Source organism: Haliotis rubra, unplaced genomic scaffold (assembly GCF_003918875.1).
Source record: "Haliotis rubra isolate DU_JTF1 unplaced genomic scaffold, ASM391887v1 Scf241, whole genome shotgun sequence".
In the NCBI taxonomy this organism is placed as follows: domain Eukaryota; kingdom Metazoa; phylum Mollusca; class Gastropoda; order Lepetellida; family Haliotidae; genus Haliotis; species Haliotis rubra.
This window is the reverse complement of record NW_025766459.1, coordinates 351,110-374,817: the sequence shown is the minus strand read 5'-3', so window position 1 is coordinate 374,817 and position 23,708 is coordinate 351,110. Positions and strand designations below refer to the sequence as shown.

Sequence of the window (23,708 nt, the reverse complement as noted above, 5' to 3'; positions counted from 1 at the left end):
GGCCTTCAGAAACAAACATACAGGCACTCATACACAAGCATACAGTGCTAATATGTGTACATACACAATCATACAGATACTTCGCTTAGAAACGCTACAGTTCACTGTATTATATCGATTTGTTACAGTTCATTCACTGTATTATAAAGACCACAAACAGCTCACTCAGTGTACTATATAGACAAGGAACAGCTCATTCAATGAACAGGCTAGTAAATGCTCACTCTAGACTAGTGCTGGATCACTCACTGTATCATACCAGACTACTCAACCACGTAGTCCCCACTTACTTTATCATAGGGTATCTGTAACAGCTCCAACACCACTGAGTGGGCGCCCATGTTGCGAAGAAGACGTTGTTCATGTTTGCGTGGCTTCTTGGAGATGACGGAATCAGGGAGGTCCTGGACGCAGAGTCTGGTGAGTCTCAGTAGCACCTGGAATCACAAGCCAGGTTGTGACACACTTCATCAGGTACAGGTACTTGTAATATACTCACCGCTTGTACATGTGCTGGTTAGTACAAACACAAGGACCAAGAAACATTGATGTCTTGTCACTATTGTAGAGATCAGTCGGTTATTATGGTGAAGCACTTGGTTACATTTGTACTGAGCATTGTAATGCTATTATTGTACAAAGCACACGGTTATCGTTATACACACGCATGAGAATGAAGTTTTGAGAAAAACTCTGAAAACTAGCCGGGGGTCTGGGGGCCGCAGGATTTAGACAATTCACAAAAATTACCCTTGACCTTATGAAATTCTCGGATTTCCGCGTACTGCGGAAAATTCTCATCCCTGTTTACAGAGAACTGTCATTATTGTACGGAGTATTGTAATAGTATTGTACAGAGCAGTACAGCATTATTATACACAATATTGTGTTATTGTAGAGAGCACTGGTATTTTTTGACAAATCACTGTTTTACATTATACTGAATAGTGTAATCATTGTATGACTTTGTGTGCTGGTGATTAGGTGCCTGACTCTGAGGGTGTGGGTTCGAATCCCGGATGGGACTCAACCAATAAAAAGTACTAGAATCTGTACTTTAATGAGAAAGTGTAATCCCAAATAAAACATATGTAACATCAGAATGAGCATCACACGTGGAGCATACAAAACTTCAACTACCAGATCAGAAGGATATACACAGGTTTTCTGTGACAGGGCTGTTGAATAAAGTTGATTAAAATATACAGATTACTGGCTTGTGTGACTGACATGCACAGAGTTTGATACTGAAGACAACAAGCAAAGATTTCATATCAATCAAGATGGGTTTTGCAACAGTGAGACAAGGCCTGATGTTGATCTGTAGGGATTCAAACCCAGACAGCAGTAACCAACTGAGCTACTCAATACACTGGATACACTCCTTTCAATAAGTTAACTCCCGGGGGTCCCAAGTGTTGATACCCAGAACACAACAGGCATAATTAGCTGTACCAGCCAAAGCTTGGTGCTTGGTGCCATGAAGGACTCGACCCAGTCTGTCAGTATTTGTAATCACATAGAAAGCAAACGAATCAGTAGTATGTTAGATAGACTGCAACGGCTCTCGTCATACAATACACTGTATGTTCCTAGTGCATTATATTTATGATAAGGAAACACATTCAGCTAACAACGCCTTTTCGACAGACAAATCGATAGATAAAAAAAAATGTTTAAAGTCATATTTTTAAGTGAAGGGAGTTTTAGGCCTGAAGGAACCAAGGCCTCATCCATATAGGAATTTAGATGTCAGTTATGTCAGATGGTTCATATGAACATGTGTATATGTCTTGAATGTTTGAGCTGAACTTGAAGTGCAAGGATAATGTAATGAAAATTCAAAGAGCATAACACAAAACTAAAGACACACACACAAAACATATCAACCAAAATGTCAAAAAGAAAAATACAGAGTAAAAAATGAAAGAAAAGGAAAACATCAAACTTAAGAACAGGAGAGAAAACCTTGAACACCAGGGTAGTACAGATATAGACCACAGCACAGCACGAGGTACATCAGTGATACTATTCACTGTGACCTGCCAGTCATGAATTATGGTGGTGTCCTAAACCTTTACTCATTGTCTTGTATCGGGCCTAAACAAATAACCAAGCAAGGAGACATCACTGAATGGGACGTTCCATTTGATACCAGCTTACATGGAGAGGACTGCATAGGAGGTTTCAGTCTACATTTTGTTTGTTTGATGTTTTATGCTGAAGTCAGCAATATTCCAGCCACACACAGAGGTCAGACAAACCAGAGGTCAGACAAACCAGCGGTGGACATCATGGGCATATACCCTGTAAGATGGCATCATCAGCTCCGCTGATGGAGTTAGCTCAGCCACTTCCTGTTTGTTGACCTTCACCTCAAGACTTGACCTTCACCCCTGTTTTCCAGGGAACATGGCCTGCAGTCCACACCTGATGTCAAGAATACATCTCATCCTGTGACTTTAGTCCCAATCCTCCACTTAGTCATATTTATTCAGTTTAAGAACACAGCTGATAATAGTCCATATGTTCAGCTTGAAATCTACTCGGTATAATGTTCATGATGTTTAGGCTAGTAAAGTGACAAGTCTTTCAGACAGATGTTAGCAGTGTTTGAAAATAACCAGAAAGTCAAGTCCTTGTCATTATGCAAATAATGAAACTCATTCATGTAGAGGATCTCAAGGACCCTTGAATAACTGCAATTTGGTACGGGTAACTTTCATAGATTGACTTTGTGAACATGATGCAGAGAGTGTTTGTGAGATGATACCACGCTGTCTTCATCCCACAGCAAACCTTACTTGGCAGTACAGCTGTGTGTCGAGGAGCCACGGTGCGACATTGAGCTGACAACCAGACAGTCACAAGGAAATACATCATGACACACTTTAGTGAGACTGTGAGTGAGTGAGTGAGTGAGTTTAGTTTTACGCCACATTCAGCAATATTCCAGCTATAAGGCGGCAGTCTGTAAATAATTAAGTCTGGACCAGACAATCCAGTGATCAACACCATTAGCATCGATCTGCGCAATTCGGAAAAGATGACATGTGTCAACCAAGTCAGCGAGCCTGACTACCCGATCCCGTTAATCGCCTCTCTTACGACAAGCATGGGTTACTGAAGATCAATTCTAACCCGGACCTTCACAGGTCAGTGAGACTGTGAATGGTACTTGGAATGATACACTTAAGGGAGAGAATGTCAGCTTCTTTATTATAAAGAACACAACATCAGGGAATACATGCTTATTGATCTTATGAAGCTTACTCCATAATCACCTGATGTGTTCTTCATAATATAGAAGTTCCTTGATAAAGAATTATGATTTTACTCTGAAACGATTTGTTCTTCATGATAGAAAAGTTGAAAACCATAAATTCTCCCTGTTGCTCAATTTGATTTATATATTCCCATGTATTAAAACCCGGTTGGGTGACAAGAGAACAAATGTTTACTTCATTTTCTCCCCAAATCTGACAATCTGTTGCCATGTGTCAAGCATGTCATCTAAGCAAGTTATCATCCTGAAGTTTATCATACTCCAGCATCATGAGAGTATGTTTTTAACAGTGAAATAAACTGAGTTTTTAATATTGAAGGGTTACTTGAATCTTGATAACAATCTAAAAACATGGTAATATTTACACATCTCCAACAATGAAGACTTCAGGTGTGTTTGCCAGTCTGTAAATTAGTCTTATCACACTAACATGTAGATAAAATCTCGGAAGCCATTCCAACAAGTGAGTTCCACTTACAGCTTTGATGGCCTTGTAGTTCTTCGTAGCAAGGTTGTCAATCGGTGGGCCAAGTTCAAGGTCAATAGCAGATCCCTGGTCAGCAGTCTGAAGAAACAAACAGCAGGATTACTACAGGGCAGCAGGATTACTACAGGGCAGCAGGATTACTACAGGGCAGCAGGATTACTACAGGGAGACAGGACATTGGTGAGTCCTGTAACAGCAGTATAATAGCCACAAGCCATCGGACACAGTCGGGAGTATAACGGGTTGGTTGGTTGGTTGTTTAACGCCGCACTCAGCATTATTCCAGCTATATGGCGTCGGTCTGTATATAATCGACTCTAGACCAGACAATCCAGTGATCAACAGCATGAGCATCGATCTACGCAATTGAGATTTGATGACGTGTGTCAACTGAGTCAGCGAGCCTGACCACCCAATCCCATTAGTCACATGGCTTACTGAAGACCAATTCTAACCCAGACAACTATAATAGGAGCTGTAACAGCCGAGTCATACTGCCTCAAGGGTCTAGTGGATAGAGCGACTGCCTGCAGAGCAGAAGGTTGATAGTTCCATCCCTGGATGGTTGATATCAAAACACATGCTGCTTGTAAAAATGATACTTGATGTTTCCCTGCATGATGGTTGGCATTCATACTTCATAAAATCATACTACAAGTTTAGAAACTAACTAAAAAGTTCTACGGTCTTGTATGGTGATACATGGTGTTGTATGGTGATACACAGTGTTGTATGGTGATACACAGGTGTTGTATGGTGATACACGGTGTTGTATGGTGATACAGGTGTTGTATGGTGATACACGGCAGTGTACACGAATAGCGTCTGACCCTCTGACAAATCCGGCAGATTCGCCAACGGTCAGACAGAAGTCTACAACCCGCCGGCCCCAGTGTCTGACTGTATATTTCACAATGACTTTGACTGAAGTTGTTTTACGTGACATGTGAGACTTGTTTGCTGTTTATAAATCTTATGTTTGTTAATAATTTCAATGTCAATTATAAGAAATATTAAATCTGAAATGTGTGTTTAATTTTATTCAATGGGTCCTGTGCATTTTCAATGGGTCAGACAGACATCTGAAACTTACAGGACCCAATGTCCTGTGACTTTGAAACACCATTCGTGAACACTGCACAGTGTTGTATGGTGATACAGGTGTTGTATGGTGATACACGGTGCTGTATGGTGATACACACACCTGAGATTACCATGACATCAAACTGCCACATATCCAGGCCACTGGTGCAGAGTGTGGTACTCACCCACTGTGATGCTGCCTTCGACTTCTTCTTGCCATTACCTTCTCCCTTTTCCTTCCCTCCCTGGAACCCGACAGATACATCACAGAGTGTCAGTGTAATTGATTCAGGACAAAGATGCTACACAATGAGGTTGAACACATATGTATGATTAGAGTCTTCACAACCAATGATCAGTGTTAGGGATTCAAACCACAACAAGCAAATCCTGTGGTGGAGACGTTTTATTCTTACTAATTGCACAGAGCGACGTTTCGATGTAGATTCTTATGCCATTATCAAGCTAAAAGTGACTACTACCAAATGGTGTTTAAAGTATATAGAAGGCTGATCAATCAAACATTTATGATCAAGGAGGAAGAGAACAAAATTGAATACTCTTAATTTTAACAACATATTGTTTGCAAGACCTCCAGCATGTACTGTTATAAAAATTCATTCTTTAAATATTTTCTTGAACAAATATGTAATTACTTCAATTACTAAAACATGGCCCAACATTTCTTTAACTGGAAAGGGATCATTTCCCCTCCACCTGAAGCTCTAGTCCCTCTCACCTCTCCCTCCTTCTTTTTCTTCTTGCCCTCGGAGCCTGGCTTGCTCTTGTACACCCACAGCTCGGATTTCTCCACCATCAGTCGTAGCTGGTCCAGGTCCCACTTGATCTGACGGTAGTTCTCTACGTCGCTTCGGGTAACCAGCAGCTGCACCTGTGAACAAAACATGGTTGGATCATGTATTTAGATTGACCTTAATGAGGACAGCTGGCCGACACAGGGTTTGATCACTGACTTAGAGGGGAGGGAGCTCCTTGATCGGAACAGCTGGCCGACACAAGATTGGATCACTGACTTAGAGGGGAGGGAGCTCCTTGATCGGAACAGCTGGCCGACACAAGATTGGATCACTGACTTAGAGGGGAGGGAGCTCCTTAATCGGAACAGCTGGCCGACACAAGCTTGGATCACTGACTTAGAGGGAGTTGCTTGTTGGGAACAGTTGTCCGACACTAGATTGAATCACTGACTTAGAGGGAGCTGCCTGATGGGAACACTTGGCCGACACTAGATTGGATCACTGACTTAGAGGGAGCTGTTTGATGGGAACAGTTGGTCAACACAAGATTGGATCACTGACTTAGAGGGAGCTGCTTGATGGGAACAGTTGGTCAACACAAGATTGGATCACTGACTTAGAGGGAGCTGTTTGATGGGAACAGTTGGTCAACACAAGATTGGATCACTGACTTAGAGGGAGCTGCTTGATGGGAACAGTTGGTCAACACAAGGTTGGATCACTGACTTAGAGGGAGCTGCTTGATGGGAACAGTTGGTCAACACAAGGTTGGATCACTGACTTAGAGGGAGCTGCTTGATTGGAACATCCAATATTATAATATGTCTAACCATGGCAGTGTATCTCACTATTACAGCAGGTGTCACAATTCCAGTGAGTCTCACCTGTTTAAATGTCTGTAGGACTTCTTGCCTCTGACTGAAGTGGCGGAACAGGAGTTGAAGGGAACCTGAGACGAGGGAAGGGTAGTTGTGCATGACGAGGTTGAGCAGCACGCGGAGGAACATCTTCCCGCTGTGGCCGTCCAGGTCCAGCTCGGCCGTGTCCTCACTGAAACACAGTTTGAGTGAGATGGGTTGGAACAGTAGTTCAGACACAACCAGTCTGCCTGAGGTAAGGTTATCCTGACTCATGATCTTTTGCTTATCTCCCTTTTCTTTTCGAATGGTAGTGGAACACTTGAATCCCTTGAAGTACCCGAAGCGGACATAAAAATACACTCACCCACGAGTTACCTCCCTTTTTCCCGCGTAAACAGTCATGTGACCAGCCTTACTTGTCACTCTCTCCTGATTTTTCTGCCCAAGCACTTGGATCTGCTGTGCAATCTGAAGTGTTTCCAGCGGGGAGGTCGGGAGGGCTTGACCTCATGAGTCAGGATAAGTATAAAAATATCAATTTTACTTGAAAAATTACATATTTTTTCTTATCCTGACTCTTGATCTGTTGCTTATAGAATCCGACGGATTGGTGGTGGGTCAGACCACTTCCTGGATTCATCAGCTGTCCTTAGATACGTCCTGTATCCCCCCCATGGGAACTGCGTAGCAGCATTTCCGAGATCCTATTCTTCCAACTTCCGGTTTAACTCGGGGGGACCACTTCTTGTCTTACTTCCATCTCAGACAAGTTGAATCATCTTGATTCATGTGGCTTCAGATAAAGTAGTATCTTCTTATTACTAGATATCTTATAACAACCCATAGATTATGATAAGATCTTTATCATAAATGAGTTGCGACCCCTTCACGTACAGGCAAGATCTTTACCCATACAGGATCTTTAATCACTCTCACTGTCCTAGACTGTGCGCATGGACTTTCAAACTAATACTTTTCCTTAGTAAAAGTTATCAACAAGTCAACGTGATAAAGGGTGAGATTTTCTAACTCAGCACCTTTGTGGAGCCGTTAATAGCTGTGCTACAACGAGAGGCCAAAATTGGGGAATGCCTGAGACGTCTTCAGTGGCTATGGCTCGGAGGTAGTGTTTGGCAAACACCGTGTCCGACTTCCAAAAGCAGACCTTCATAATTGCTGATATAGAGCAATTTCCATGCAGAGCTAGTGTTGACGCCAATGCTCTTACTTCGTGTGGGTTGGAAGCTCTAGGACGTTCTAGTCCTGCTGCTTTATAGGCTCTCAATATGACGGCTCTCATCCAGAACGATACTGTCGTTCTTGAGACTTCTGCTGATGTCTCTGTGGATAATAGGATGAACAGGCGCTTGAATTTTCGTCTCCTTGTCTCAGTCTTTGAAGATATATCTTCAGGGCTCTGACCGGACACAAGGATAGGTCCTCTATATCCTCTGGTCCGAGGATTGTAGATAGTGCTGGTACGTGGAACTGTCTATCTGGCTGACCAGGTAGTTGGTTCTTGGCAATGAAGTCCCATCTAAGTCCTAGATGAACTGCAGCATGTTGCCCTGTGTCGAATCTGCTTCGACCAAAGTCCAGCGTATGTACCTCATATATTCGAGCTGCCGTGGCTAGCGCAAGCAGGAACAAAGTCTTCTGTGTCAGCAGCTCGAGGGTAGTCTGGTCTAGAGGTTCTTTGGTCTGTCTAAGATGACACAGGTATTCCGCCACTTGAAGATGAGTAGCTTTCATCGCAATGAAATCTTTCCACCTTGCATAAGTCTCAAACTTCAGCCACTTGTGATCATACAGGTTATGAGTAGATCTGTGTAACACTAGCGTTACTGCCTTGGCTGCCCTGGCGGAGTATCCTCTTTTCTTCAAACATGTTTTGATACAGTCCACACGTGTAGCTGGAACAGTGTTGGGTGCCTGTGGACTTGCTTGGTGTGCGGATGTATGAGTGGGTTCGGCCAATCTGGTAACTTGATTGTTGGACTTCCGAAATCTTCTATTAGGTCTAGGAACCATACTCTCGCTGGCCAGTATGGTGCGACCAAGGTCAGTTGTAGCGCCTGTGTCTGTTTGATGTTCAACAGTACTTCCGGTAGTAATATCAGTGGTGGAAACGCATAAGCGTTTAGTCCTTCCCATGATATGTTCAGTGAATCTGTTGCCCAGGCTTGAGGATCTGAAACTGGTGAGACAAACGTCTGTAGTTGTTTGTTGATCCTCGTGGCAAACAGGTCTATGCATGGGGATCCTATTTCCCTTCTGATGAGCCGAAATGCTTCTGGATGGAGTATCTATTCCGTAGGTGACGGGTGCAGTGGTCGGGAGAGAGCATCTGCAAGCACGTTCTTGGCTCCGGGTATGTGACACGCCTTTATCCAGATGTTTGCCTCCTCCGTCATGTCAAACAACTGGAATGTGAGCTGTAGTAGGCTTGGTGATCTTGTATATCCTTGCCAATTTATGGAGAATGCCACTGTAGAGTTGTCCGTGTGGACCATCAGCATTCTGTTGATCAGCGAGCTCAACCATAGTTGTAAGGCGTAGATCACAGCTTTCATCTCCAGCAGAATGATGCTAAGATGCTGCTCTGTTTGGACCACTTCCTTGATGCAACTTGATTGTTGAGATGTGCACCCCAACCTTGTATCGATGCGTCTACGTAGAGATGTGTGTCGAAGGCCAGCTCTTGTAAATAGGTCCCTCCGCAGACGTTCAACCTGTGGGTCCAACAAAGTAGGTACCTCTTAAGATTGTCTGGCAGCAAGATAGGGTCGACGCCGTCCAGATGTTTTGTCAGGAACCGTAGCAGCGGATTAGTTGTAATCTTCCTGTGCGAGTCAAGCCCTGCGCCGAGGTTAGTAGACCGAGTAGACACTGCCATATTCGTAGTGTTAACGAAAAGATGACTGCTTGTGGAATCATGGCTTGTATCTTGACCAAATGATCTTCTGGGACCACAATTCGATTCTGTGTTGTGATAATTCTTATTCCCAGCAATTAAAGATCTTGTTTGATTCTAACTCCAACTTCATCAGGTTCACTAGCAATCCTAGTTGCGTGATCAACTTAATTGTGAAGTTCAGCTGCTGTCTGAGTTGATTGGCACTTTGAAGAACCTGTATGCCATCGTCCAGATAACAGGCACTGTGTGGACCTCGATGATGCAGATAGGTGCCGATAGGCTTGGTTATTCGTATGAATAATCATATAGCCGACGATATTCCAAACGGTAGGACGTTCCATTAGAAGTGCTACTCTCTGATTGCAGTGATGATACATCATTCTTCCCCTTATATACGCAGGCAATCTGTGTTGATCAGCATACATCGAAACGTTGTCTATTTATAGCAAGGCTGGCTCCAGTGTAGCATCGCAGGGGACAGGTACTCATACCGACTTTTAACAGCGACAACTTCCAAAATAAACATTGTTTAGCCTGCTGTCAAGGCTAGACATCTATTAGATTCCCATGATGATAACAGGCGGTAGTTGTATACTGTTTCCAAGGCTGCCGATGAAGTATTCCCCCGTACCACGGGTTTGTTTACAAATCAGAAACATGCTGGAGCCTGCTCTGTCAGTGGGAGGCGTTGTTTGACGTGGACCAATCAGCTTCCAAGCATGACGTCACCAGTGTTGTTGCAAGTTGGCCTCCATAAAATCTGATGCAATTAGTTGGTTGAGTAAAAGCGCGCGTAATTCTATGCCGCTCATATAAACCTCTTGAATAAGGGTTGCTCCAAGTGTAAAATCTTGTTCAGGTCCGTAGGTTTGTGCACGATGTCAGTAGATGAGAGGCTTCGATGAGCCTTCACTTCTTCCTCGAACCTGCGTTCCATCATGGCCATCATCTGGTTGGTGAATTGTCTCATAATTTCACCCGGATCAAGTTCTGCGTTGATTGAAGCTGCTGCGGTGTAGAAGAAGCGTTCGCAAACGCTGATGAGATGTGTGCCTCGACTTCACTCAACTGCATTGTAGCCGATCTCTTCTTGGCCCCCGTACCAGTAGCCACCCTTGCAACGTACTCAACATAGCACCAGTATTATGAATTCCAGCAGTAGCAAGCAACATACGGTTTGCAGGCTGATCTCCTGTTTTATCAGCCGTGGCTTGAGATGACTTCCTCACCTGATCCATGGCACGTCTATAGATATATGACAAATATTGATTATATTGTAGATTTGATAAATCAACACAATAAGTACAGTGCAAGCTGGAAGAACATGGTTTTATGCACGAAAGGCATTGGGGGTGAGGATCAGCCACGGATAACCTGTGCCTGCAAACACTGCAAGATTTCATGAAATGTAAACAAACTTACACGATGAAATTATGACACAAATACAAATAATTTTTACAATTTTTTTACATTTAATACATAGTTGTTGTTGCCAAATCCATATACAGCGTAATTTTGAGGAATACGACCTAAAAAAAAAGGATATAATGCCGTATACGGGACTCCAGTGCTCGCCCAACCATCCACTTGGGCGAAAAGGGAGAGAGTGACAAGTAAGGCTGATCACATGACTGTTTTACGCAGGCAAAAGGGAGGTTACTCGTGGGAGAGTGTATTTTTATGTCCGCTTCTGGAACTTCAAGGGATTCAAGTGTTCCACTACCATTCGAAAAGAAAAGGGAGATAAGCAAAAGATGATGAGTCAGGATAAGCAAAAATAAATAAAATAATGGTTCATTACATTACAAGACTGGTTGGAAGCATGCATCAAACCTACAGAGTACAGGGTACCTGATCTGGCATGCTTCCCAAATGATTGTGACAATGCTTCCCTCAGAGACAAACACTCACCTGCCACCGAAGATGTCCTCTGCACTGTTGGCAATGCTCTCCAGGTCCAACTCTGTTATAATGTAAAAATACCATCAGTCAGCTGATATACACACGATACAGACATCATACCTTCATAAACACCACAGACAAATGATACCTCAACCAACTAACTATCCTGACTCTTATTCTGTAGTTATCTGATGGAGTCCACCTTCTGATAAAACTAAATATCCAAAAATATAAGCATTTAACATTTACTTTAAGTACAGCTTACTTATTATGGAAATGAAACATCAATTAAAAATTTGCTTTTTTTCCATTTGCTGACGTGGTTGGTTGATATTTTAAAATTCAATACAAAAAGTATTTCTTCAGAGGTCATATCAGCGTTTGTCAACATTTACCAATTCACAACAGCAGGGGTTGGTGTTAGGACATCATGCATAAAAGGTTCAAACAAGCACTGGATAAAGTACATGTTAAGTAAACTCACAAAACAAAATAAATGGGATTTAAAGAATCATGCCTCAGTTCACAATCAAACGAAACATTCAACAAGAACAACACAACACTATGCTTCCACAGAAAGAGGCATTCAGTCCTCCCTTCGTACAAAGTAACATATATGGTGAAACAGCTCATCTACGACTTGGGATACAACATGGATGAGGTGTCGATGGCCTTCTACCCATCTGTATGAATATGATGTATTCCCTGAGATTTACATAAAGATGTAGTTTAACAAATAGTTTTTAAAATAGTTTACCTTCATCCTCTATATCACCAGGGCTGATATCTTGATGACCTATACTGACCCTTGGATACATGCCCATGGTTGTCGCGTTCTCAAGTTGAACGACCTTGATTTCCATTGCCAATTTAATTTGCTACGTCACACGGTGTAATAAATGAAACACAGTTCGAGTTACAAACCAGGCTCAATCAGGGGTTACCAATATCAGCAACATGGCAGCCAGCCCCATTGATTATGACTAAGTTTGTGAGAAATTAATATTCAAAAAAACTAATGAAAGTTCTAAGAAATTGTATTGATGAAAAGGATGACCACATAATTTTAAAACTGTCAGTGGCTTTGGTTCCCAGATAATACAAGTTACCGCCCTTCCTCTTATGTCATTTTTTGATTGGTCAGAAAAATGTTGATGAAAATGAAGGGCAGGTAAATTGTGGTTGCACAAATCCAAGGGTTAGTGTAGGCGGACCACACTGCTAGCTGATAGAGAGGATGGGTTTACAATATGGTCATTGTTATCACTTCCTGTTCCGGGGGTTGAGGATCAAAATTGTCAAACAATGTTTCATTGCTGGCCACAGCAACACCTCATCACCTTGACAACAACATCTACTGGGCAGTCGAGAGTCATGACATACTTATAAATATGCTAGAACTCGACTGATTTTCACTTTTCAACTGCGGCTGTATTTGAGATTTGAACTTAGACAGTATCCAGGCTATACGGTAGTCGAGTCGGACATGCATGAGATACTGCAATAGAGAGGGTTAATCAGCACACATAGAGGTTAGTAGCAGTTTAGTAATGGCATGAGTGAAAGACTGAGTTTGGTTTTACGCCACTTTTAACAATATTCCAGCAATATCACGGTGGGGGACACCAGAAATGGGCTTCACTCATTGTACCCATGTTGGGATTCGAACCCGGGTCTTCGGCGTGACGAGCCAACGCTTTAACCACTAGACTACCCCACCGCCCCAGTAATGGCATGAGTGAATGAGGGTTGAGTTTGTACAAGTACAGCAATGTTCCAGCTTCACAGCTGAGTACATCAAACAACGCCCTATGTAAGGAAACAAACACAGATGCTGTCAGTGATGAAGTTTTGGACTACTCATGTCCCAACCACTGCACTGTCAGCCATATCATGAAGACTACCATCTCACATGGTGTGGCCATACAGAGACATTCACAAACAACTAAAGCAACTTCAAGACTAACTGCAAAGCTGAAGTAAGATAAGTTCATATTGAGGCATAATTATTTGGAACATCTGGGATAGTAGATGGGGAAACCAATATGTTGAACATGATGAATGAAGTTTATCTTCATTCACCCAATATCACTCAATTGCCCAAAGGTCAAGGGACAAGTCTTACAGTAGAAACACTTTAATCAAACATTTGTTTGTCGCTGTATAGAACTAAACTGAACTGTAAAAGAAACTTTGCACATTTAAAAGTAATGATATTGTAAATTCGTTGCACTGGTTAAAACACAAACAGACACACACACATAGGCCAAACGCAACGTTGTTATAACGGTGGTTTTTATTAACAATGTGCACGTGATTTTGTGAAAAAACGGAAAATCACGTGCTGTCATTGCTGGTAGAAATGCACGTGCCAACAGGGTATAAAAAACGCACAGCTGCAATGTCAAACATCCACATTGTTAAAAAAACACATTTGAAATGCCAAAACTGACATGAGAAAAACGTGAGCGAGCAACTGGGATGGTCCAGATGGGGGCCACGCACAGGCACGTTGCAAGAACCTTTGGATGTTCCTGTGTTGCCGTTGGAAACGTTTCAGACAGACTGGGCGCACATCGGACAGGCCCAGGACAAGGAGACCACCCAGTCACTATGCCACAGGAAGACCATTATCTCCGAACGTTGCACCTCCGGAACCGCTTCCTCACAGTGACGTCATCGGCAGCGCATGCCTTTGGGTCGGTGGGTGAGCACCTACACAGTAACCAGAAGACTTTGGGCAGCATGTATCAGGGCCTACCGACCGTTTAGAGGACAAATGTTGACCGCTCAACATTGACGCAGACGACTACGATGGGCTAATACAATCAGACGGTGGCAGTGTAGGGATTGGCAGCGCGTGGTCTTTAAGGACGAAAGCAGGTTCTGCTTCTTTAGAAGTGATGGCAGACAGCGTGTTTACCGTCGCAGAGGTGAATGGACAGCTGCTTGCTGCGTTCAAGAAGTTTTTCCATACGGTGGAGGTGGCGTTATGGTTTGGGGGGCATTTGTGGAGACCAGATAACGCCACTCGTCGTCGTCAATGGAAACCTCAATGCGTAACGCTATAGAGATGACATCCTCCCTCCAGTAGTGCTTCCCTTCCTTCAGCAACAACCCCGAGGTGTTCTGTATCAACACGACAACGCCAGGCCCCACACAGCTCGTATCGTAGTGGACTTCCTTGCCACCAACAACGTTGACGTCTTACCATGGCCGCCATATTCTCCTGACTTATCACCCATAGAACAGCTCTGGGACGTCTTGGACAGGCGAGTTAGAGACCGGCCACACCCTCCCGTCAACAGACAAGACTTGATCCAAGCTCTACAAGTTGAACGTCATGAGACGTTTGACGTTTGACGTCCAACGCAGAGTCTTTGCATGTATGGAGGCACATGGTGGCCATACTCGGTATTAGAGTGACAAATTTTGTGTCTGTGACCACTTTCCGTGTTTGCATGCATTGCAGTGAACATCTGGACAACCGAGGTTTCAACACCCACTGAATCTGTTTGTCTGGTGTACAATATTTAACCATAAGATGTCAAGTTTGAGTTGTTGACTACTTTGTGAAATTGTTGGTTTATTAAATATACTTTATCCGAAACATTTGTTATTTTTAGTTTATTAATTACATTCACTTCAATCTGGTGCAAAGTTTCTTTTGCAGTTCAGTTTACATTGACAACAAACATCTACTGGTCAGTCGAGAGTCATGACATACTTATAATATTTCAGTCTTCATACATTGAAATCAGAGTGAAGTTGTGGAATATGTGGGTATGCTACTCTTATGGCTGACTGAAGGTGCTCAAGGGTGATCACTACCAACAAAGGGAATCCCCCCTCCATTAGCAGGAATCCTTAACATCCAGGGGAATCCTCTCCATGGGCAGGGGAATCCAAATCAGCAAAGGGAATCCCCTCCTTCAAAAGGAATCTTCATAAGCAGGGGAATCCCTACAAGCAAGGGAATCCCCTCCACCAGAAGGGATTCTCAGAAGCAATGGGATACCATTCCTGTGAGTACTACCTACAAACCTTAACCTGAATGTGACTCCCGGGCTACGGGAGTCTTTGCCAGCAGTACACACAGCCCTGACTGAGGGTGAATGGACAGCAGATGACAATACAGACATGTGCAAGCAATGCAAATCAATTCTGGTATATCAAACAAAGCTGCAGGTAACAAACAAAGCATGCACAAAGTGTGTGTCAGTACGCAGGATGTAGCTGTAATAAGGAGTTCAGCAGTTCTTCCAGCTACCAGGTCTACACTGACTGACTGCCTGAGTTTGGTTTTACGCCGCTTTTAGCAATATTCCAGCAACATCACGGAGGGGGACACCAGAAATGGGCTTCACACATTGTGCCCATGTGGGGATTCGAACTCGGGTCTTCGGCTTGACGAGCCAACGCTTTAACCATTAGGCTACCCCATCACCCCTACCAGGTCTACAAAAACCTCTATGAAACATTATGATCATCTCATTTGTCGCAGTGACAAAACAGGGCCTACATACAAACTCAGTGGCCACATACTGAGTTGGTGTTAAGATGTACAGAGTCGTACACAAAACAACCTTCTTCCCACAGCCCAACACACACTACACTACAAGCACATGCAGAAAGAACACAACCAAATAGGCCTTAGTATACAGGTGTTGGATATATATATTATTTACCTGTAGTAGTCCACACTACAACCCAACACACACTACACTACAAGCACATGCAAAAAGAACACAACCAAATAGGCCTTAGTACACAGGTGTTGGATATATGTATTATTTACCTGTAACAGTCCACATGGTTTTGTTCAATTTGTTTTGAAATAACTCCTTAATAAGATAGGAACTTTAATTCAAGTGAAAGAATTCAATTTTGAGTTTGACAATCAGACATCAGAAGAGTTCCAAAGGCAACTTCACCATACATCACAGGTGAGAAAATAATGTTATTTTCGGTACAAATGAAAGAAGGTTGACGTCTACCTAGAGTTAACAGTGGTACATTAACACAACACTGTTGCTTCAAACATTACTCCAGAACATGGTCTGTCTGTCAATAAAAACCCTTTAAATCTCAAAAAAGATGAACGACAAATTGAAAACATCAGACAGTGATTTCAAGAAAATGGACTGTTACATATGTTAGTAACCAGAATGTGGTGTCATGGATGTGGACAGTTACATGAATTAGTTACCAGCATGTGAGAAGATTATGTTTATATGGAGGACTGAGACATGTTAGTAACCAGCATGTGAAATAGCTGGGCAAACCAAAGTTTGGACATCCTCGGCTATTCAGGATAACATATCTCCCAACTATTTCATTTGTAAGCTTAACCGATTCAATGTAATAGGCTTCATTTTAGATGAGATTGATTTCTTCCTAGCAACACATTACACAAGTCATGAGGAGCACGGCTGAATGGTACAAAAAGGTAGCTGAAGGGCCAACTGGCATCAGGCTACAGATCGTAACGGAAGGGAGAAGAGGGCAGCTGAACAGTCGAGGACGTAGAAGGGCGTGGAAGAAGTTGAACTGAACCCTGAACCTACTTTCTGCATGACTGGGCTCGTCATGCTCTCGTTTAAATATAGACAGGAGGCAAGTGATGCGGTAATCTAGACGTACGTCTAAAATAAACTGAAACATAAGGTAACAAAAACAACTAAACATCTGCTGCTACAGAACATACTGTGACTGACTGACTGAGTTTAGTTTTACGCCGCTTTTAGGAATATTCCAGCAATATCACGGCGGGGGACACCAGAAATGGGCTTCACACATTGTGCCCATGTGGGGAATCGAACCCGGGTCTTCAGCGTGACGAGCCAACGCTTTAACCACTAGGCTACCCCGCCACCCCACATACTGTGACTGAGTGAGAGAGGGTGGTTTTGACACTTTCAACAATCTTTCAGCCCTGTCAAAACACTGGACTTAGTATACCCATGGGCAATCAAACCCAGGTGTTCATCGATGGTGAGTGAACACACTAACCACTAAGCCGCTCCAAGTCTTCTGATTGATCAGGCAGGACTTGACAGGAAATACAAACATGCAAACAAAATGTGCGGAATACAAAATGGCTGACAATGACAGACAAGCGTGATTTACATTACCTGATCAAAGACATAAACTACAATAAAACTAGTATTTTTAACTTAGAATACAGAGAACTGGTGTTCACATGTAGGTGTGGTGTTTACAACTCTGTAAGGGCATACTGTGGTCTGCAGTCTACATCCACTTCTTCGAGAGTGTTACAATATGTCTAGCTTCTCTTTTGACAAGAATGGAATACTAGGGACCTATTCTTCTCTGGAACACACATGGGGAGGAAAACATGGTGTGCTGGAGCCTTATTCTACCTAGAATCCCCACATGGAGAAAAGTATCATGTACGGGGACCTATATGACCCCAGAATCCCCAGGGAGAGAAGCACGAGGTACTGAGACCAATTCTTTCAAGGAATCCTCACTAGGAAAGAAGTATGAAATAATTCAAAGCTATTCTGAACAGGAATAACCTTTTATGAGACAAGCAAGACTTAGTGGGAACCTTATATTTCGGGGACTTGCCTACCTTGAGGATTTCAATAATTTTAAGTTTAGTATCCATGACGATGGTGTCTTCCTCATCAGTCTCCCTCTTCTTCTTTTGCTTTGTCAGCGCCTCACCGATGGCAGAAAGACTCATCTCGAGGCTTTCTTCAGCTGCTGGACAGAGGGAAGGTTCAAACATGGCATTAAACAAGTCAGAGAGTTGGGTTCAATACTGTCCGTTTACTTTGGCAGAGAATTAGATGCCCTTCACGCACTTCTTTAATCTTTATCACCTTGGTGAACCCCCTGAGCATGGGTGCTGACAGAGCTAGAAACACAGTCCAGGATATGAACCTATGATCTCCACAGGAAACCGCAGCATCATAGACAACTGGGCCACCCTTAGCCTCAATAATATAAAAGAACACCAACAATATCGTATGATTTTTGTAAACTTGTTTGAGTGTCATTTCAGAAGTTGAGACGTACAATATAGAACAATTTTTTTATTTATTTATTGTTATTTTTTTATGGATAACAACTTCTTTATTTCGTGAGTGTGATGTTTCGATACAGATTCTTGTACTGTATATGGCAATTATGTTGTCTCATTGTTATATCTCCTCCACTTCATGTACCACTCTTGCTTGACAACGGTACAAGAATCTGTATCGAAGCGTCGCACTCCACCGAAATAAAGAAGTTGTTATCCTTAAAATAAAAAATAAAATAAAAATGTAATTTTTAGAGTAAAATTGATATTTTATACTTATCCTGACTCATGCTCTTTTGCTTGTCTTCTTCTTTCTTGCGAACATAGTGGAACACTTGTATCTCCTTATTTGAAGCTCCCTTCAAAATAAAATCACTAATTGGTACTCACCACGAAGTTGCTCCCTTTGTCTCCCCTGGCGGGAAAGGTGTCGCCACCCTCTGGCCATGTGCTCCACTCTCTCCTGATTTAAATGAGCCCAACACTTGAATTTACAGGGAAATCCAAAGTGTTATGTGGGGAGGATGGGAGGGAGCTAACCTCATGAGTCAGGATAAGTATAAAATATCAATTTTACTCTAAAAATTACATATTTTTTTCCTTATCCTGACTCATGCTCTTTGCTTGTAGCATCCTACTGAACAGGAGGTGGGTAACAGAATACTTTGGATTTATAATTAGTGATTTTGTATAGATATACTGTAATATCCCCTACGGGAACTTCATGAAGGCTTAGATTTAGGATGTTTCCTGTATAAAGAAAACCATAGGTTATATAAAGCCATTAAAGGGAATTACATTATGAATATATTGAACAATACATATAAATTATATATATATATATATAGGTGACTCTGATAGAGGCACTGAAATTGACTATATCAAGTATATGCTTAAGGTTGAATACTTAAGCTGAACATATATACATAGCCCTAAAACTCCATTAGAGTTATAAGCTAGATGAGTATGTATAAAATACATATTAATCTTGTGAGGATAATATTTTAACGCCTCTGAGGGACTGTCAGTTGCTGGCCGAGGACCAGTGGTCGAAATGGTGAATGCCAGAGACATCTTCTGTAGTGATGTCTCTTAGGTAGTGATTAGCAAATACCATGTTAGATTTCCAATAGCATCCTTCCATAATCGTGTTCAAGGAACAGTTACCGTGTAGGGCGAGGGTAGAGGCCAGTGCCCTGATCTCATGTGGATTTGATGCTGTTGGTGGGTCCAAGCCTGCTGCCTTGTAGGCACGGAGAATGACAGTCCTTATCCAAATAGATATTGTGGTCCGTGACACTTCTGTTTGATTAAGTAGGCGATAATGGGATGAATAAGCGTTTGAGAAATCTTCTCCTTGTTTTGGATCATTAAATTAAATAAACTTTGAAGCTCTTACGGACACAGTGATAGGTCTTGTGTATCTTGTGATCCGAGAATAGAGGATAAGCGCCGGGATGTGGAATAATCTGTCTGGTTGACCTGGCAGTTGATTTTTCGCGATGAAATCCCATCTTAATCGAGGTGCGCTGTGTTATGATTGTCATCAAACTGTATCCTCTCGTAATCCAGGAGTGAATTTCAGACATTCTTGCTGCTGTGGCTAGCGATAGCAGAAACAATGTTTTTCTGTGAGAGAAATTCAAAGTTTAGTCGATTCCAAAGGTTCATAGACCTCCTTTCGTGAGGTGTTGTAACACCACATTCAGATCCCAAGCTGGAAGTGGAACTTCCGCTTTTGGTCCTCAATCGGAGCTTGTAGTAAGGCCAGTAACTCTGGAGATCTTGTCAATTTGACACCCGTTCTCATGGTGATTACAGAGCTAAAGCGGCAAGATATGTTGATATCGTTGAACCTTTTAAATGTTTGTTTTGGCGTAGGTAACACAAATAGTCTGCCACTTGAGGTTGTGAAGCCTTTCTTGCTGTAAACCCTTTCTTTGTTGCATAATTTTCAAACTGTGCCACTTGTCGATGCGTACAAGTTCACGAGTTGAGTAACGTAAAAGGCAAAGCGTGACTGCTTTTGCAGCCCTGGCAGAATATCCTCTCTTGTTTAAGCACATTTGTATACAGTCCATACGCGTGTAGTTGGAACATTGCTGGGTTTCCGTGCACTTGTTTGGTGTGAGGATGAATTAACAGGTTTCGCGGCTTAGGTAGCTCCAGTGTTGGTTGACCCGATTTCTTGAATTAGTATGGGAAACCACGTTCTGGCCGGCCAGTAGAAGCGCGACCAAAGTGAGTTGTAGGCTCTGTGTTTGTCTGATTTTCTGTAATACTTGAGGTATTATTGCTGGCGGAAGCGCGTCGCATTGAGGCCTTCCATGATAGACTTAGAACGTCCGTTGCCCAAGCTTGGGGTCTGGGACTGGTGACCACGAATGTCGGTAGCTGATTGTTGAATCGCAGCGTGGCGAATAGGTCTATTAGCGGCTCCTAATTGCTTGATTATCTGTGCAAAATTTCCTGTTGATCATCCACTCTATGCCGGTGATGGTAGATGAGGCCGAGAGAGGCGTCTGCTAGTATATTTCTGGCTCGGGAATGTGCACTGCTCTGACATGTAGATTTAGATCTTGAATTAAATCGAACAGTTGAAAGCTTAGGTTCAAAAGGTTCATCGATCTCGTTGAGCCTTGCTTGTTTATATAGAAACGCCACTGTCGAATTGTCTGTATGGATCATTAGGGCGCATTTTGTAGAAATGTGCTCCAATGTAGAATGGCGTTGATTACAGCTTTCATTTCTAGACTGTTTATATGGAGTTTGCATTCTTGCTGATTCCATAACCCTGATATCGTGTGGTTGGTGAGATAGGCTCCCCAACCTTGGGTGGACGCGTCTACATACAGATGGGTTTTGTATTCCTGCTCTGCTAAACAAATCCCTTCGCGAGACATTCGATTTCTTGGTCCACCATAGTAGATGTGGTCTGAGATGTTTCGGTAGACTGAATGGTTGTACATCGTTGAGATGTCGTTGATGAGGACCTGTAGGGACGTAACTGTAATCTGCCTGTGACAGTCATGTCTTGGGCTGATGTAGAAGACCTAGTAGGCTCTGCCATTGTCGCGAGTGGTAGCGGAGAGAGTAGAGCTGGTGGAATGGTCTGTTGTATCTTGAGCCAGCGGTCTTCTGGTACCATAATACGGTTTGCGATTTGTGATGAATCGAATACCTAGGAACTGTAGGTCTTCTGCGATGGTACTAGGGTCCGACTTGCGTAAGTTTACTAACCAACCTAGTTGTGTTAGTAGCTTTATGATGTAATTTAACTGTAGTTTGAGGCGCAGTGGATCTTGATCTACTTGTATCCGTCGTCGAGGTAAAGCACTGCATTAGCCCTTGGCGATGTAGAAATTTGATAATCGGTTTTAGTTATCCTCATTGAATAGCCAGGGGCTGAAGATATTCGAATGGGAATTACTTTCCACTGGTAATGTAGCCCTTCTAGAGTAAATCGTAGGTATTTCCTGGAATCGGGATGAATGGGGATGTGCAAGTAGGCATCCTGTAGATCTATGCTGCCCATGTAGTCCATAGGGACGAATCATCTGGCGTAACTGAGGTAAATGTATCATGCGAAACCCGGTGGTTTTCGTAGATAGTTCTTGTTGAAAAAACTCATGTTGTAGATGAGTCTGTATTTCTCCGTGGAGTTTTCTTGGGAACTAGGAAAACTGGGAGTAGAAACCTGGATTCGGCCGTTTGCTTGATCTATTACTTCTATGGCCTGTTTGGATAGGAGTGATGAAACAGCCTCTTTTATCTTTGGTAGTTGTTCTTGCGCTTGTAAATGTCGAACTTGGGGGTTTGATTGTCAGCCGAGGCTTGGCCTGTAGAGGGATCTGAAATCCGTGTTGAAGAATGTTGGAGGCGTAAGGGTCTTGCAGTATTCCCCAGTTTTCCCAGTGTAGTTGGGCGTCCACCCACTTGAGCTGGTTGTACTGGAGCGGCTGGGGGTGGAAGACTCCAGTCGTTCGAACCTGTGTTTTCAGCGTCTATAATTGCGGGAACCTCTGGGTGTCCTGCCTCTTCCTGATCCTCCTCTATAGTTGCCCATGGGCGTGAAAGAATCTTTACCTCTAGAGCTGGCTATCTTCCTGTCTCTTGCTCTTTGTAGGCCCGTGAACTTAGATCTGCCTGAGTATCTTTGTGAAGTCTGGACGAATGACGCTGGCTAGTGTGTCCATCGATCTAATCATAAGGACTTCCTGGAATCCTTAGAGACTTCCTTGGCGACTTTGTCGATTTCTCCGTCAAAGATGGATGTTGTCGACCACGGGGGCTGTATAAAGTGGGGCTGTAAAGTTCTCCCCAATTACAGGGGCTGAGGAGGCCTTGACGACGAGCTAAGGTCAGTGCTGCTGAAACAGATGTAAGATGATCCGTTAAAACTGCTGATCTTTCTTTTTGCATAAGTAAAAGGCAGAATAAATCATTCTATCATCTTCCGTCGTGGAATCCGGAATCTAGTAATAAGAGTCTCATTGATCGTCCTAGATCTATTTAACCCAAAGAACATACGTCTCGTCATGGTTTCTATATGAGCCAACTACGATCATCCATCTTGTAAAATCTTGTTCTTTACATATCGCTGATGATCTTATAGTTCTCATCGATGTCCTGGGCCTTGTAGAAGGAGTCCATGTTATCGTGGAGAACTTCTTGGCTTGAAAGTTGGGCAGATGTGGTATCTGAACTTTCGTAGCTTTCTGGAAGCTGCATCTAGATTCTGTGGCACTGCATAATCGGGTCGATCGGGGGTAGAGTGATTGCATCTGGATCATCTTCCTTCATCAAATACGTCTGAGCTGTATTGCCACTTTTAGATGGTGATGTGAGATCTAGGTTATTGACCATCCAATACCGTATCTCTGCATCAGAAAATATGATTCCTCCATCATCCTCAAAACCATCATCATTAATAAATTGTAGATGCTCTTAGCGGGACTCGCGTGTAGCTGTCTGTATATCTGATGAGGGTTTGTGGCGATCTATGATTGACTTGTCGCGCTCTATGTGGAGATCTGATGGGTGTCGACCTGGTGATGAACGGAGTGGAGATCGTCTATGGGATGATCTTCGGAGACTTGTGAGGTGAATGTTGATAGCCGGCTCTTGGCAGTCCCTCGATGTTCTTCTAGAGCGATGAAGATCTGGAATCATATGTCCGCCGAATGCCTTCTCGCGAAGCTTCATTTAACGTCGAGTCCGGGGATCGATGATATGACCACTTCGCGAAGGCTTCCGTGATGTCTGATGGTCTGAGTCCATATCTAGAGATGAAATCGAAGATGGTGATGATCTCTCCGCCTTAGCGAAGGCCTTCGCCGAAAGGCTGTACATCTAGGTCCTTCG

General features: G+C 43.0%; 1 protein-coding gene across 1 annotated transcript in view; it reads right to left on the bottom strand.

The window, feature by feature from the left end:
• The window catches only part of LOC124278749 (inositol 1,4,5-trisphosphate receptor type 1-like), a 217,190-nt gene that overhangs the window by 73,235 nt on the left and 120,247 nt on the right, over positions 1–23,708 (bottom strand). The window contains 9 exon segments of the mRNA XM_046714513.1: positions 291–437; positions 3,765–3,851; positions 5,042–5,101; positions 5,596–5,748; positions 6,499–6,664; positions 11,303–11,354; positions 15,982–15,996; positions 16,861–16,948; positions 17,892–18,025. Coding sequence (XP_046570469.1) covers positions 291–437; positions 3,765–3,851; positions 5,042–5,101; positions 5,596–5,748; positions 6,499–6,664; positions 11,303–11,354; positions 15,982–15,996; positions 16,861–16,948; positions 17,892–18,025 — 902 coding nt within the window.